The sequence below is a fragment of the Hyaena hyaena genome, unplaced genomic scaffold (genome assembly GCF_003009895.1).
Source record: "Hyaena hyaena isolate Hyena2069 unplaced genomic scaffold, ASM300989v1 scaffold_68, whole genome shotgun sequence".
In the NCBI taxonomy this organism is placed as follows: domain Eukaryota; kingdom Metazoa; phylum Chordata; class Mammalia; order Carnivora; family Hyaenidae; genus Hyaena; species Hyaena hyaena.
In genome coordinates this window covers 1,627,633-1,641,278 of record NW_024080700.1, presented here as the reverse complement: position 1 = coordinate 1,641,278, position 13,646 = coordinate 1,627,633, and the positions used below count along the sequence as shown (strand labels likewise).

The following is a 13,646-nucleotide window of genomic DNA, read 5'->3' as shown; positions in this document are numbered from 1 at the left end:
AACACCTCAGCTCCCACCAATAGTCGTCAACATTTTGTCACCCTTGTTTAACCTGTGCCTTGAAACACTAGCTTTCAAAAGAGAAACTGTAATTTAATCCCAGTTTTTAAGAAAAGGAAAAATGAAGGAACATTAATTGCATTTAAAAAAAAGTTGGGGGGCGCCTGGGTGGCTTAGTTGGTTAAGCGTGTGACTCTTGGTTTTGGCTCAGGTCATGATCTCATGGTTTGTGGGTTCAAGCCCCCTGAGTCAGGCTCTGTGCTGATGGTGAGGAGCCTGCTTGGGATTCTCTCTCTCTTTCTCTCTCTCTCTCTCTCTCTCCCTCTCTCCCTCTCTCTCTTCTCTTTCTTCTCTCTCTTCTCTCTCTGCCTCTCCCACAATTGCTCTCTCAAAATAAATAAACTTTTAAAAAAACTTTAAAAAATCATAAAACAGGGCGCCTGGGTGGCTTAGTCGGTTAAGCGTCCGACTTTCGCTTAGGTCATGATCTCACGGTTCGTGGGTTCGAGCCCCGCGTCGGGCTCTGTGCTGACTGTCAGCTCAGAGCCTGGAGCCTGTTTCGGTCTGTGACTCCCTCTCTCTCTGATGCTCCCCTGCTCACGCTGTCTCTCTCTCTCTCTACTAGAAATAAATAAAAAACATTAAAAAAAAAAAGTTAAAAAAAATCATAAAACAAACAAACAAACAAAAGACTTGAAGAGCCCACTCCCAGGTGTTACCAGCGGTCGTTAACAAGTGGAAGAGATGGTGGGTGGGTTTCTTTAGTTTCTTCCTACTTTACTATAGTTTGTAAGTTCTCCACGGGGAAGAAGTATGACCTCTGCAATGAAAATGTGTATTTAACTTGCAGTTTACACAGATGAGGTTAGGGATGTTCCTGCTGTAAGTTACAGCCTCGGGTGGACTGTCGGTGCCTGTCCCAGACCTGGCAGTGACCCCGCTGTGCTGGGGTGAGTCCCCTCAGCTGAACAGGCTCCGAGCATAAGGCAGAGGGAAGAGGGTTTTAGCCCAAAGCCCAAACCAGAGAGAAGGCAGAACTGAGGTTTTCTTTGAAGGACCTGCCAGGAAATGAGGGTTAATCAGTCAGTGAAATCTCTGTAGAAAGACTTCAGAGGCGCAAAAATTCAGGAAGTCACAGCAAGTGGCTGCAGCTAGAGGCAGGGGATGACACCTTCTAGGTCCCTCCGGGTGAGGTTAGAAAATGACACAAAGACCCCCCATAAGCCTCTTGTTTCCTTCTTCCTCTTTTCTCTCTGCAGCCTGCTGCACAAAACTGTTGTCCTCACTTTTGCCCCGGAGCAGGAGGAACAGGAAGCAATGCAGGAGAGGTATGGCGTCACCCCAGCCCCATCCTTAGGCACAGCCAGGTCCTCCCTGACCCTTCAGCCAGACTGCATCTCTCAGCTGCCAGGGATACTTGACCGATTCACGAAGGATTAAGAAGCCAATGAGCTTGGCAAGGGATGCGGCCCTGAGCAGGAGTGTCACAGGACAGACTGCCTCCGCTTTTCCCATACCGGGGTGGGGATGGGGAAGCCAGAGAGCAGAGCACCAGAGACTGCGGTCTAAACCCAAGGACTGCGGATTGTTTGGTCTGTAGCTCTGATTTTGGTCAGAACTTCTGGCTCCTTCTGTCATGAGGACCCGTTAAAGGAAGTTTACCGCCTACAAGGTGCCTTCCTGGATTGTCCCAGCCTGACACATGGGCAGAGGCTCAGCTCTTGGTCCCTCAGTATCTACCTACAGTGTCTTATGTAGGGTCTGAGCCCTAGGCTGGCATCTCTGAAGGCACTGATAATGATGTGGAGGTTAATGATATTAGCAGCCAAGGTTAGCCGAGCACGTACTCTGATGTGCAGCAAGCAGGACACTGGGCAGTTCCCATGCATTGTCCCAGCGAGAGGCTACGTGATTTGTCCCACGTCACACAGCCAGGGAGCCAGGAAGCTCCAGTGGAACCAAGGCCTGGCTGTCTCCGGGCCTCATGGAGAGACCTGATGGCTGGAGGTGAGGCGGAGGGTGGACCTGGAGATACTGGCTGAGGAGTTTGCTCAGCCTGGCCTCGGTGTGTGTCCCTGCAGGGGTGCACTCCGTGACAGCCTCATGCACCAGAGGCCCCGTGAGCTGTCCCCACACTCCGCGAGGATGAGGTACGGTGCTGGCCCGCAGGCCCGGCTGTGGTTCCCGCTCGTCCCTTCCTCCGCTCAAAGCCTGTCCCCAGGCCTCTGGCCTCAGGTGCTCCCTGGAGGACATGACCTGTTGTATCCAGGACCTGTGGCCTGGCTTCCCTGCCTTGCACCTCCCCTGCCCAGCCAACCCTCCCCCCACCAAGGCTCACTAGGCAGCCCCTCAGTTACCTTCCCCTCCTGGGAGCCCCCACTCCTCTTAGCTCCCCTGACCTTTGCAGCTGCTGAGTTGCAGGGACTCTGGATGGAGAGAATGGGGACATGTGGCCACTTTTTCCCTCATCCTGGGACTTAGCAGCCCCCACAGGGTTCCTGTCAATATTCTCCTGGCCTTCTCTCTTATTCTAGGTCCATCTGAATCTCCCTGTCTGTCTATCTCTATTGCTTCTTGTTTCTCTTATATTTCCTGTTTCTCTGTCTTTGCTGCCCTTTCTGTCATTGTCTGTCCTCCCTTGGCGCTGTGTGTATGCGTGCACCTGCATGTGTGTGTGGCAGCATATGCATGTGTGTGTGCATGCATGTGCACACATGCGTGTGCACTCATATGTGCGCATGTGTGCATGCACATGCACATGTATGCGTGTGTTGGAGCATGCATAAGCATATGTGTGCATGCATATGCATCTGTGTGTTGCATGTGTGTGCATGTGTGGGCTGTGTGTGTGTGTGCATGCCTATGCATGTGTGCATGTGTGTGTGCATATGCCCTCATGTGCATGGGTGTGTAGGTGTGTGTGTGCACGTGTGTCTCTGCATCTGTCTCTCATCTTAGCATCTCTCATTCTTAGTCTCCTTGCCTCCCTGTGCCTCTGACTCTCTCTGGCTCTTTACTGCCTGTGTGGCATGTCTGATGTGTGTGGTGTGCATTGGTCCCTCTATTTGAGTCCCAGATGTGTCCCCATCCCTTTTCTGCAAGTCTCTCTGCCTATGTGTGGGGGGTGGGGGCCACTTTCACCTCTGTTCAGAGAGGCGGACACTGCAGGGCTGTGCTTCCCCTCTGCAGGCTGACACACTGTGGCTGGCAAGCCAAACACCTCGCACAGCTCTGCGGGGTGCTGGGAGGAAGCCGCCACCTCCGTCACCTTGAGTGAGTGCTTGCTGTGGGATGGTGGGGGGAAGAGGGGGCCTCAGGCAGTGGGTGTTGGTGTGCTGGGTTTTGGTTTGATTTTTTAAGATTCAGATCAGCAGTCTTTCCTTTCTGCAATCAGGAACCCCTTAGAGAATCTGGTGAGGGGTTACCCCTTTCCCCCTAAATTACAGGCCCCCACATATGATCCCCTCTGAAGCCCATCACTGACTCCCCAAGTGTCACGAGTCTCAAGATAAGAACCCTGGGGAAACAATGGCTGACCCATGTGGGATCTGTGGGATCCGTCCTGGCGGCCCAGGGTCGTGTCCCAGTTTCAGGAGAAGCTGAGTGACTGAGTGACCGAAGTGGAGAGACAAAGCTCCTACGAGCCCCAATTGCATCCTGCACTAACTTGTTCTCCCCTCTGTCCCCCCCCCCCCCCCCAGCTTCTCAGGCAATGCTCTGGGGGATGAAGGCGCCGCCCAGCTGGCTCAGCTGCTCCCAGGGCTGGGTACGCTACAGTCCTTAAAGTGAGTCCCTGAAGCCTCTTGAGGCTTGTCCTTGTCAGATGGGGGTGGGGAGAGAGAGAGAGAGACAGCGTGAGTGTGTGGCGGGGGGTGCTCTGTGTCCCATGTCACTCCCTCCTGGGGTTACTGTAAAGATTAAATCAGAAAACGCATGTCCGTGGCACATGGTAAATGCTCAAAAAGGGTACTTGCGGTTGTGATTCTCATTAAAAGAGACTGGCCTCTGTGACTCAGTGATCCAGCTGCTGATTTAAGGTTCTGTTTCTTGAACCTGTCTTTGTGTCTCTGCACAGGCTCTCTGAGAGGCCCAGGTCACCTGGGGCAGTGTCAGCATGGTTGAAGGGTCACTTAATGATTGGTGAACCTAATGACTGGCGGCCATTCAGGCCCCGGGATGTGGGGAGGGGCTGTTGATAGGGTACAGGCTGGTAAGCAGCGAGGATCTGCGGCAGACAGGCTACCCAAGCAGGGTGCCCAGGGCAGCTGGAGAGCAGAGAGAGGGAAGATGTTCAGGATGGGAGGGAGGCCCAAGAAAGAGGGCAGGAGCCCCCAGACTTTGCCTGCAACGGACTAGAGTTTCTGAATGCTAAGAGACCCCGGTGTTTTAGGCTCCCACACACCCCTCTCCTCCTCCAGAGAGAGGTCCTGGGGAGAGCTCACCACTATTAGCTTCTCTGTGTGACCCTAGGGAAGTCACGTCACCTCTCTGGGCCCCTGGTTCCCAGTTAACACCTAAACAGTAGAGGGGCTGACTCTGGTTTTGTCTACAACTTTAGTGAGTGCTGTGTTCTGAGGGCCCTTCCTGCTCAGTCTTTCTGTGGGATCTGGGAAGAAGGGTTTGCCTCTTCCCTTTCTGGGCCTGCATGTGGGTGGTGTGGTAGACCACACCATCTCAGGCAAATTATATGCAGATTGGTGCTTTCTGGCAAATTCCCATGTGACCTTCTCCACACTGTGAAATGTTCTGACCCCAGACCCGTGAGAGTCTGCACTCACCAACCAGTACCCGCACCGGAGGAATGCAGCATTAAATGGCAAATAGAAAACACCATGACAGATTGACAGACCCAAAAGAAAGGAAGAGCTTTGTTCCTGACTTTTGAACAGGAGCCCTTGCATTTTCATTTGGCACTGGGCACTGCCCTTCTTTTATCAGGTGGGGAAACTGAGGTACAACTCCAGCCTGAAAGCCCTCTCCAGATTTATCACAGACCCAGGGAACCAGACTTCTATTCTCAGCTCTGTCACCGACATGTTTCACAACCTTGGGCAAGACCTTGCTGCTCTCTGGGCCTCAGTTTCCCCATCTGTACAATGGGGAGTTAGAAGAGGCCCCCTCTGACCCTTTGGGGTTCAGTGAGCTCTGTCATCTCGACTCAGGGACAGCTCTCCCCTGCCCTGGGCTCTGACCACAAACAGGGTGTTTTTGAGTCTTGGGTGAGCTCCATCAATGTCACCCCTGTGATTCTCCAGCCTCAGTGAGAACGGCTTGTCCCTGGATGCAGTGTTCATTTTGACCCAGTGCTTCTCGACTCTGCAGTGGCTTCTCCACCTGGATGTCAGGTGAGTGTGCCTCTGGGACCCCACCCCGCCCTCTGACCACATAGGCCATTGGCTCCCACGGCACTTCCTTATCTGTCGCAATCACAGGGCAGCCTCCTCGGGGCCCTGCATGGTCCCAGGTCCAGTGAGTGTGTGCTAGATGTGTGCTGAATGAGTGACTGGACCAATGAATGAATGTAGCCCTGGGACACTCTCATCTCTCCAAATTTGCCGTGGGACACTGTCCCTTGCTCACTCTCTGGGATTATCCTGGGAGACTTTTACGGAAACCGGGCACTCTGACCCAGCCAGGCCATGCAGATGAGCCTTGGTTTCAGTGAGGTCTTCTCAGTCCTCCCCTTTCCCCCTTCCAAGAGTGAGAGGTGTGAGCACAGACAGACCAGGTTCAAATCCAAGCTCACCACTTACCTGCTGGGCAGCTTTGAGCAGATCACTGAGCCTCCCCATACCTATTTCCTCATCTGTCAAAGAGGGGTCAGAATACCTCCTAACCTCACAGTGGTGCTGTGAGAATAAAAGGAGTCATGTCGGTGGTGTGCTTTGTATGTGCCCTAATCAGTGTCGTTATGCTTAGTATATGTATTGTTGTGTTTGCTGAGAGAGTGGACGGCCCTCCAGGTGCTCCTTGACCAGGGCGTCTGGCCTCTGTCAGACTGCTGCCTCTCTCTCTCTCTCTGCAGCTTTGAGAGTCAGCACATCGTCCTGAGAGGTGACAGAAGAGGCAGGTGAGGAGGGAGAGCTCCATGGGTGGGGTGGGCTCCCCTCTCACCCCCACCGTCCCCATTTCCTACGGGTGCCCCCTACCCCAGCGCCATGCCGCGAGCCCTAGAGTAACCCACCCAGGTCTGGCACCACTTCCGCAAATGTACCCTGTGTCAGCAGGTTTGCAGTCATCAGCCGCTGAGGTCTCCCTTGGAAGGAGGCAGTGCAGCTGGGGAGGGAGGCCAAGGTGGTGGTGTGACAGCCCAGAGCAGATGTCGGGCACAGGGCTGCTGAGTGGGAGGGAGGGCAGCCAGACGTTTGCAGACTGCTGCAGACAGCTGACCTCGTATGAGTCACCCCCACTTCCCACTCCGCTTATGGCATTTGAGAAACCAAGAACCGTTGGTGCTCTGACAAAGTTTCCACACCTCTGCAGTAAACAAGGAACAACAGTTAGATCCGCGCACATGTTTTTGGCTGCCCCCTAGTGGGGCCGGGCCCCCTGGTCTCTCCTGGGAGTTGGGCAAGCACAGGGGCCGCCTGATGGGGGCCCAGCAGCTGGTAGAGGGTGTTCCCAGCTAAGGTGTCAGGGGAAAGCATTGCCAGACCAGCTGGGCCATCTGAAGCTAGAGTGGCCCAAGGCCCGGTGGGTCTTATGTCCTGGGCCCAGGTCTCCATTTCTGGGAATGCTATGGGTTCTTGAAGTCTAAGGAATGGAGGCACAGGAAGGCCATGTCCATGAATGCCACATTGGTGATCAGAGAGAGGAGGGACTCTCTCCCAGCTCCCCGTGACCTAGTCACAGGCACAAGCTGCTGGTTTTTCTGACTCTGGTTTCCCTCCCATGGGCCTCAGTTTCCCCATATGTGCAGTGAGAGACTGGATCGTCCCTAGGCCCCCTGCAGCCTTGACTTCTGAGTCTCGTCTTCCAATGTGCACCATTTGAACTTTCCTCTCTAAACGGTCTCCCCACCCCAAGGGATTCGTTGGCTGGTGGACCTTTGGCAGAGTTCCCAGCTGGAGCCCAATTCTTGGCGTTTGATCAGCGCTGCGTCCCCAGGAGCTTCTGGTACTTCTTGTTTGGGGGTCACCACGATAGGGGTGAAGAGTCAGGGAGTGAGAGGCCGGAGGGGGCTAGGGCTGGGGGAGAGGGAGAGGGAGTGTGAGAGAAGAGAAAGAAAGAGGGCCGGTATGAGGGCTGGTGCGGGGGCTGCTGGGCCCAGAGTTCTCCCTGGACAAAAGACCGCACATTGTTTTCTCATAAGACTTCCCCGCTCTGCTTCGGGGAGGCTGTGTGACCATGGCTGGGCCCCTCCCCTCTCTGGGCCTTGATTTCCTCACCTAGGAAGAGAGCCACTTCAGCTGGGGCCCAAACAGGGTTATCCAGGGGAAGAGTTGGGAGGAGTGACCGAGGCAGGTGGGTCAGCTTGGGCAAAGGCCCTGAGGAGGGAAAGATTGGCTCTTGGGAAGCATGTCAGTGTGGCCTGGGCATATACAGGGCGAGTGGAGGTGAGCGAAGGCAGGCGAGGCCTTGGAAAAAGCCTTTTGCTAAAGGATTAAGTGCAATAGGGAGCCACAGAGGACTGAAGCTCCTGAGGGGCGTGGTCAGATTTGCACAGGTAAACGATAAGATAGTGGCAGGGGGAGAAGGATTACATGGCGGCCAGAGGGGAGTTGGAGGGTGTTAAAGTGGTCTAGGAAAGTGACAGTGGAGGCCTGGGCTCAGGCAGGGGGAGTGGCAGTGGGGAAGCCAAGGGAAGCTGGGAGCCTTTACTGTCACTGTCTGAGTGGTGGGGATCAGGCTGTAGGGGACACTTGGGGTAAAGAGCGTGTCCTGCAAGGGAAGGATCCTGCAGCCTAGAGGCAGAGAAGGAGGGGGAGAGGGAGAAGAGGAGAGCCCTGGGGCTGCAGAAGGGTCCTCTCTGATGCCCTGCCCCGTCCGCTGCCCCCTTTCAGCCTCCGGCAGTGCCTCCTGGAGCCCCCGAGCCTCGCCCGCCTCTGTGACGCTCTGGAGAAGTGCCCGGGGCCTCTGGAAGTCAAGTAAGTAAGGAGGACGCAGCCCTAGAGGGCACCATGTAGGCCTCTGCCCCGTGGGTGGGGGTGGGAGGGCATCCTGGCTAGAGGTGAGTCTGGTCCCTTCCCGCCAGACCCCGTAGCCCTGCCCACCCCTGACCTACTGGCAGAAGGCTCCTTGTGCCCCAGGAGGGCACCTTGCCCTTGCTACTGGGAGAGGCCGCTTCCTTTTCCCCATCTGCTCAACTCCGGGCACCTGGGAGCCCCAGTCTGCTCCCTCCCCCATGGAGCCCCACCCTAGCACCTCCTTGCCACCCCCAGCCCGACCTGCCTCCCTGGCTGGAGCGGATCACCTCTGAAAGCCCCTTCGCTCCTGGTTAGCAGCTCATCCACCCCAGAACCCCAGGGTCTGTGACCAGAGACGGCCTTAGAATCAAGAGTGCTGGCCCAGCCACCTCCGGGCAGGATGACTCTAACTCCCTGTGCCTCGGCTCTGTTGTCTGCAGAGATGCTCACCCTTTTGTTTGGTCCTCATTGCTGTCATCTTCTCACAGTAATTACCCTGAAGTAAAGAAATCAAGACAAGCCTGCCTCAGCTAAATACACCCCTCTCCTTATCTAGCTAGTGCTGTCATTTGTCCCTGGGACCCTCCACTCCTCATCCGTGTGCGTGTTCCGTCTTTACCTGTCTGCGGTCACAGACCCGCTGCGTTCAACAGCTTCGCTGACACGGTTCTCCCACTCACTACGGTCTTTGTTCCTACCTTCCTACCCCGTCTCTGATGCCCGTCCGGCCCTCGCAGCCAGCTCACTCATGTCGATCTCCTGGTGTCTGTCTTTCCATGCCTTTCTCTGTGTGCAAATGCTTATGGACATGAAACAAGGGGGTTTTGACTTTGTTAACAGAACAGGATCTTATGGTGTAAGGTCTCTGCCACGAGCTTTTGTCTCGTGACAGTACATGATGGCTTTCCTGGAATATGGGGCCAGTGAACTTTTTAATAACCCATTTATTTGAGAATAGCTTAAGGCCTGATTTCCAGAAGAGTTGGAAAGCTAGTCCAGAGAATTCCTCCACCCACTGCCCCTGGGTGTTCATATCACTCATCATGGGACATTTGCCACAACTGAGAAATCCTGCTACAGGACTATTAACTACACTCCAGGCTTTATTGGGGTGTCACCAGTTTTTGGCCGAAGGCCTTTTCTCTGGTCCAGAATCCTGTCCAGGATCCCATAATGCAGTTAGTCAACGTCCTTAGTCTCTCTGATCTGTGACAGTTTCTTAGTCTTCATTTTTCATGACTTTGACAGCTTTGGGGAGTACTGGTTAGATGGTTTGTGAAATGCGTCTCAAGTTGGTTGTGTCTGATGATTTTCTCATGAATAAACTGCGGTGATGGGTTTGGGGGGAAGAAGTCCACAGAAGTGAAGCATCTTTCTCGTCCCATCTCAGAGGTGCATGCTATTGACTTGACTTAGCGCTGTTGATGTTGACCTTGACCCCCTGGCTGAGATAGCATTTGTCAGATTTCCCTGTGAAGTTACTTTTTAATTAAAACACACACACACACACACACACACACACACACACACACACACACCTATTATGGGAACTTTCAAATATATATAAAAGTAGAAGGAATAAGGGGTGCCTGGATGACTTAGTTGTTAAGTATCTGACTTCGGCTCAGGTCATGATCTGTTCACAGTTTGACAGTTTGAGCCCTGAATCAGGTAGTTCAAGCCCTGCTTTTGGTGAGCCCTGCTTCTTTCTCTCTCCACCTACCCCCTCTGCCCCTCATGGGATTCTCTCTCTCTTTCTCTCTCTCCCCCTCACTCATTAGCACCCTCTCTCTCTCTCTCTCTGCCCCTCATTCACTAGCACCCTCTCTCTCAAAAACAAAAAAAAAAGTAGAGCAAATAATGTAATGGGCCCTCAGTTCCCTTCCACCTGCCTCAGTAATTATCAGTCTTGGCAATTATCATACACACATGCACACACATTATTTTCAAGCGATTCCCAGACACCTTACAACTGCATCTGTAGTTATTTCCATATGCGTAGCTGAAAGGGGAGTACCCTTTATTTTTTTAGTATAACCACAAAACCATGATCAGACCTAAAATATTAACAGTACTATATGACATATTAAAATCATCAAATAGCCCATGAATTTTGAATTGTCCCTGATTGTCTCTATGTTTTTATCCAACTTTTGTATATCTGTACCTTTTATTTTTTTTTACACTTAGGCCTTTTAATATTAACCCTCCACGGTTTGGATATGCCACAGGTGATTCAACCACCCCTCTAGAGTCTAGATGGACATCCAGGCCGCTTCTGGTGTTTTTTCATAACACTGCAGCCAGTGATGCAAAAAGCACTCTTCCATTATTTAACTGTTAAGCACCTGCTGTATACCAGGCACCGGACCAGGCCCTGGAGGGGTCACAAGTGTAGCTGGACATCACTGCCTTCTGAGGCTCATCTGCCACAGTGGGAGGCTTTGTGTAAACTGCCTCAGACAGTGGTCTGAGCACAGATGGGGTTCTAAGCTCCCCTCCCCCATCCCCATCTCCACCCTCAGCTGTGGCTAGAAAAATGAGATAAGAGCATGAAAGCACTTTGCCAACTGTAGAGTGCTGGGACCACGTACTGGAATATTGTTATCAAAGCACTTTTTTAAAAAAACGTTTTATTTGTTTCTAGGAGAGACAGCATGAGCAGGGGAGGGTCAGAGAGAGAGGGAGTCACAGACTCTGAAACAGGCTCCAGGCTCTGAGCTGGCAGTCAGCACAGAGCCCGACGCGGGGCTCGAACCCACGAACCACAAGATCATGACTAAGCAAAAGTCGGACGCTTAACCGACTAAGCCACCCAGGCACCCCTGTTATCAAAGCACTTAATGCTGAACTCCAGTAATTTGGATGCCAGGGAAGGTGATCAGCTCCGGCCTTGTCCCCAGATTCGACCACCACATGTCTACTTCATGAACATTTCGGGATTCCGTGTGAGACGTTGTGATGGGGAGCATATCTGTTGCCTTAAAAAAACTGTGTGAAGTCCACTCTGACCCAGCCAGAGGCCATAGCACCGTGTATTTGGGACCTGGTGGGAAACCATGTGTGTGGGGAGGGGTGGGGAGTGTTGTGGACTGACCCACCCTCTGCGAAGGCCCCCTGTTTAGCCGGTGCTTGGAGCCCCGGGCCGGTCCCAGGACAGAGGGTGTAGATGTGCCTGGGCCCTGGCAGAGGTTTGGCCCTGAGGCTCCAGCTCCAGAGTCAGAGGCTCCCAACCAGCAAATAGTGCACCAGGCCTCCCCACCCTCCCCCCCCGCCCCCGGAGGGCCCAGCGGGAGGGAAAGGCAGCCTGCAGGGCACAAAAGAGCAGGGACAGAGGAGAGAAGGGACAGACATAGACCCGGGGAGGCTATGTAAATCCCAGGGCGCGCAGACACCCCACCCGGCTTGCCCGAGTCCTTACCCCGAAGGCTGCGTGTCTGGCCTTTCCCCTCAGTGGATCTGGTGGCGACACAGTATCCTGACAGTGACCAGCTGTTCGGTCTGGTTGTGACAGACCTAGGCCCAGGCCAAGCCACACCTCAGACCCTTTGCTGCCGTGCTGCGGGTCTGACCTTTCCCTATTACTTTACCACGGGGCGAGGTGGCATTCTCTTCCCAACACGTGTCTTCCGTCGGGCATCAGTCTTCCTGGCCCTCAAAATAATAACCCCGCTGCTCCAGCACACGTGGGAGAAAGCATTCGAGCCTCGACGATACCTCGAGGGCCCAGCGTTTGGAGGGAGTGGGGGGGTAGCCTGTCTCCCAAAGGCTGGGGCTGTGAGGGCACTCCCAGCTTTCCCCACCTCATTCCGATGCTTCATTTCACAGGTTGTCCTGTGAGGCCCTGAGTGACCAGAGCCTGGAGACCCTGCTGACCCGCTTGCCCCGGCTTCCCCAGCTCAGCCTGCTGCAGTAAGACGGTTTCCCCGCTGCCCTGGCCTGGCCTGCGGCTCTTGGGTCGCAAAGCCACCCCCTCCTTGCCTGCCGCCCCTTCTCTTGGGCTGTTCCATCATGTTATCTGCCACAACCGGGAGCTCCTCACTACAACCCTGCTACCCTTGGTGGGGGCGGAGGAGTTATCTGACCACTCTGGGCCTCAGGTTCCTCATCTGACAAATGGGACTAATATTCCCCAACCCCTCCCACAGAGGCGGGACTCCAACAAGACGCCTTCTTCTACAGGCGCCTTGAAGCACGGAAGGTCTGTGACAAATGGGCTCTCGTATGTCTCAGCCACGGAAAGGTCACCAACTCCTAGAAAGGGACCTCACAGATGTGGGTTGTATATATGTCACCCACCGGTGTTTAAAGGTCACCATCTAACTCCGTAGAAGGGTAACTTAAGCAGCATTCTCGAAAGTATTTAAAACTCGACTTTCTAATTTCAGCGCAGACTGGTTAGAATTTAAAAAGGATTTACTTTAAATACTCTTCTAGCAGGGGGGAAGGCAGCTGCAGCTGAGATGGAAAAATACAACAGGAAATTAAATCATACCATTAATAACAGCAACATAAGTACTACCGCTGAGGCTCTCACTTCACATCCAGGGTCTGGCTTGTCCTTGAGTGCTGTAGGTCTGGCTTGTCCTTCCCGTCACACGGGAAGGAGGAGATGAGTGACGTTCCAGAGGCAGCTCGACCCACAGCACCCACAATGGTAAGGGCTCCTTTGGGCACAAAAAGTGGCAGGCTGACATGAACATGGGAAACCCTGGACCAGAGAGGGACCTCTCCATGCCCAAGTCACACAGCATCGGCCCCTAACTCTCATCCGTCTTTGGAATGAGGTGGCCAGCCTGTCCCTCGTCAGGGCTCACGCTTTGTATAACTCAGTCCGTAGTGGGCCAGGCGCTGTTTGGAGGGCTGGAGACACAGCAGAGAGGGGGGAAGAAAGATTGGGCCCTTGTCATCCCAGAGCTTGCTTACCTTGCAGTAGAGGGAGCTGGACAATAAGCTAGTAAAAGCACTTAAGGTGAATTCAGACAGTGATGAGATATTTTTCTAGGTAACGTGGTCAAGGATGACTGCAAAGGTGAGGGTGGTCAGGGAATACCTCTGAGGAGGGATGCTAAGGTTCGGCCTGAAGGACAAAAGGGACTCTGTTGCGGACGAAATGACACAGAGGACAAGACACACACAAAAGACAGACACAGACACAACTCCGGCCGGAGGAACAATTCTACGCAAGCCCCTCTTGTGGTTTGTTTTATACCCCGGTAACTGGATACAAACTGAAATCTACAAGATGCATTCCTTTACCAATTAAGGGCAAGTAGCCAAACACATTTCAAGGACAGCGGGGAGCAAAGGGAGGAAGCGACCACAACATGTTTACTAAGAGGCCTGCCCACAACTCCAGCCTTCTCCGTACTTCTAAGGAGGGCATGTTCCCTCATGTGCGAGCGGACCATTAAACTTGGATATTGTGTGCAGGCCTCCTGGCAGAGCATCCTGTTTGCAGGCATGCTTTGCCCAGGCAGGGAGCCCTGTGTGCAGGCACATCCCCGCATCCCTAACCAC

General features: G+C 53.7%; 1 protein-coding gene across 7 annotated transcripts in view; it reads left to right on the top strand.

Annotated features, from left to right (window-relative positions):
- NLRC5 (NLR family CARD domain containing 5) overlaps positions 1–13,646 on the top strand; it is an 86,271-nt gene that overhangs the window by 46,622 nt on the left and 26,003 nt on the right. For 5 of the 7 annotated variants that reach the window (XM_039232611.1, XM_039232615.1, XM_039232610.1 and 2 more), the window contains 9 exons: positions 1,260–1,328; positions 2,082–2,150; positions 3,190–3,273; positions 3,702–3,785; positions 5,256–5,345; positions 6,026–6,070; positions 7,027–7,116; positions 8,004–8,087; positions 11,955–12,038. In XM_039232611.1, the coding sequence (XP_039088542.1) occupies positions 1,260–1,328; positions 2,082–2,150; positions 3,190–3,273; positions 3,702–3,785; positions 5,256–5,345; positions 6,026–6,070; positions 7,027–7,116; positions 8,004–8,087; positions 11,955–12,038 (699 nt within the window). The remainder of the gene's footprint in view (positions 1–1,259; positions 1,329–2,081; positions 2,151–3,189; positions 3,274–3,701; positions 3,786–5,255; positions 5,346–6,025; positions 6,071–7,026; positions 7,117–8,003; positions 8,088–11,954; positions 12,039–13,646) is intronic. The other 2 variants (XM_039232613.1, XM_039232612.1) reach the window with 1 other exon arrangement.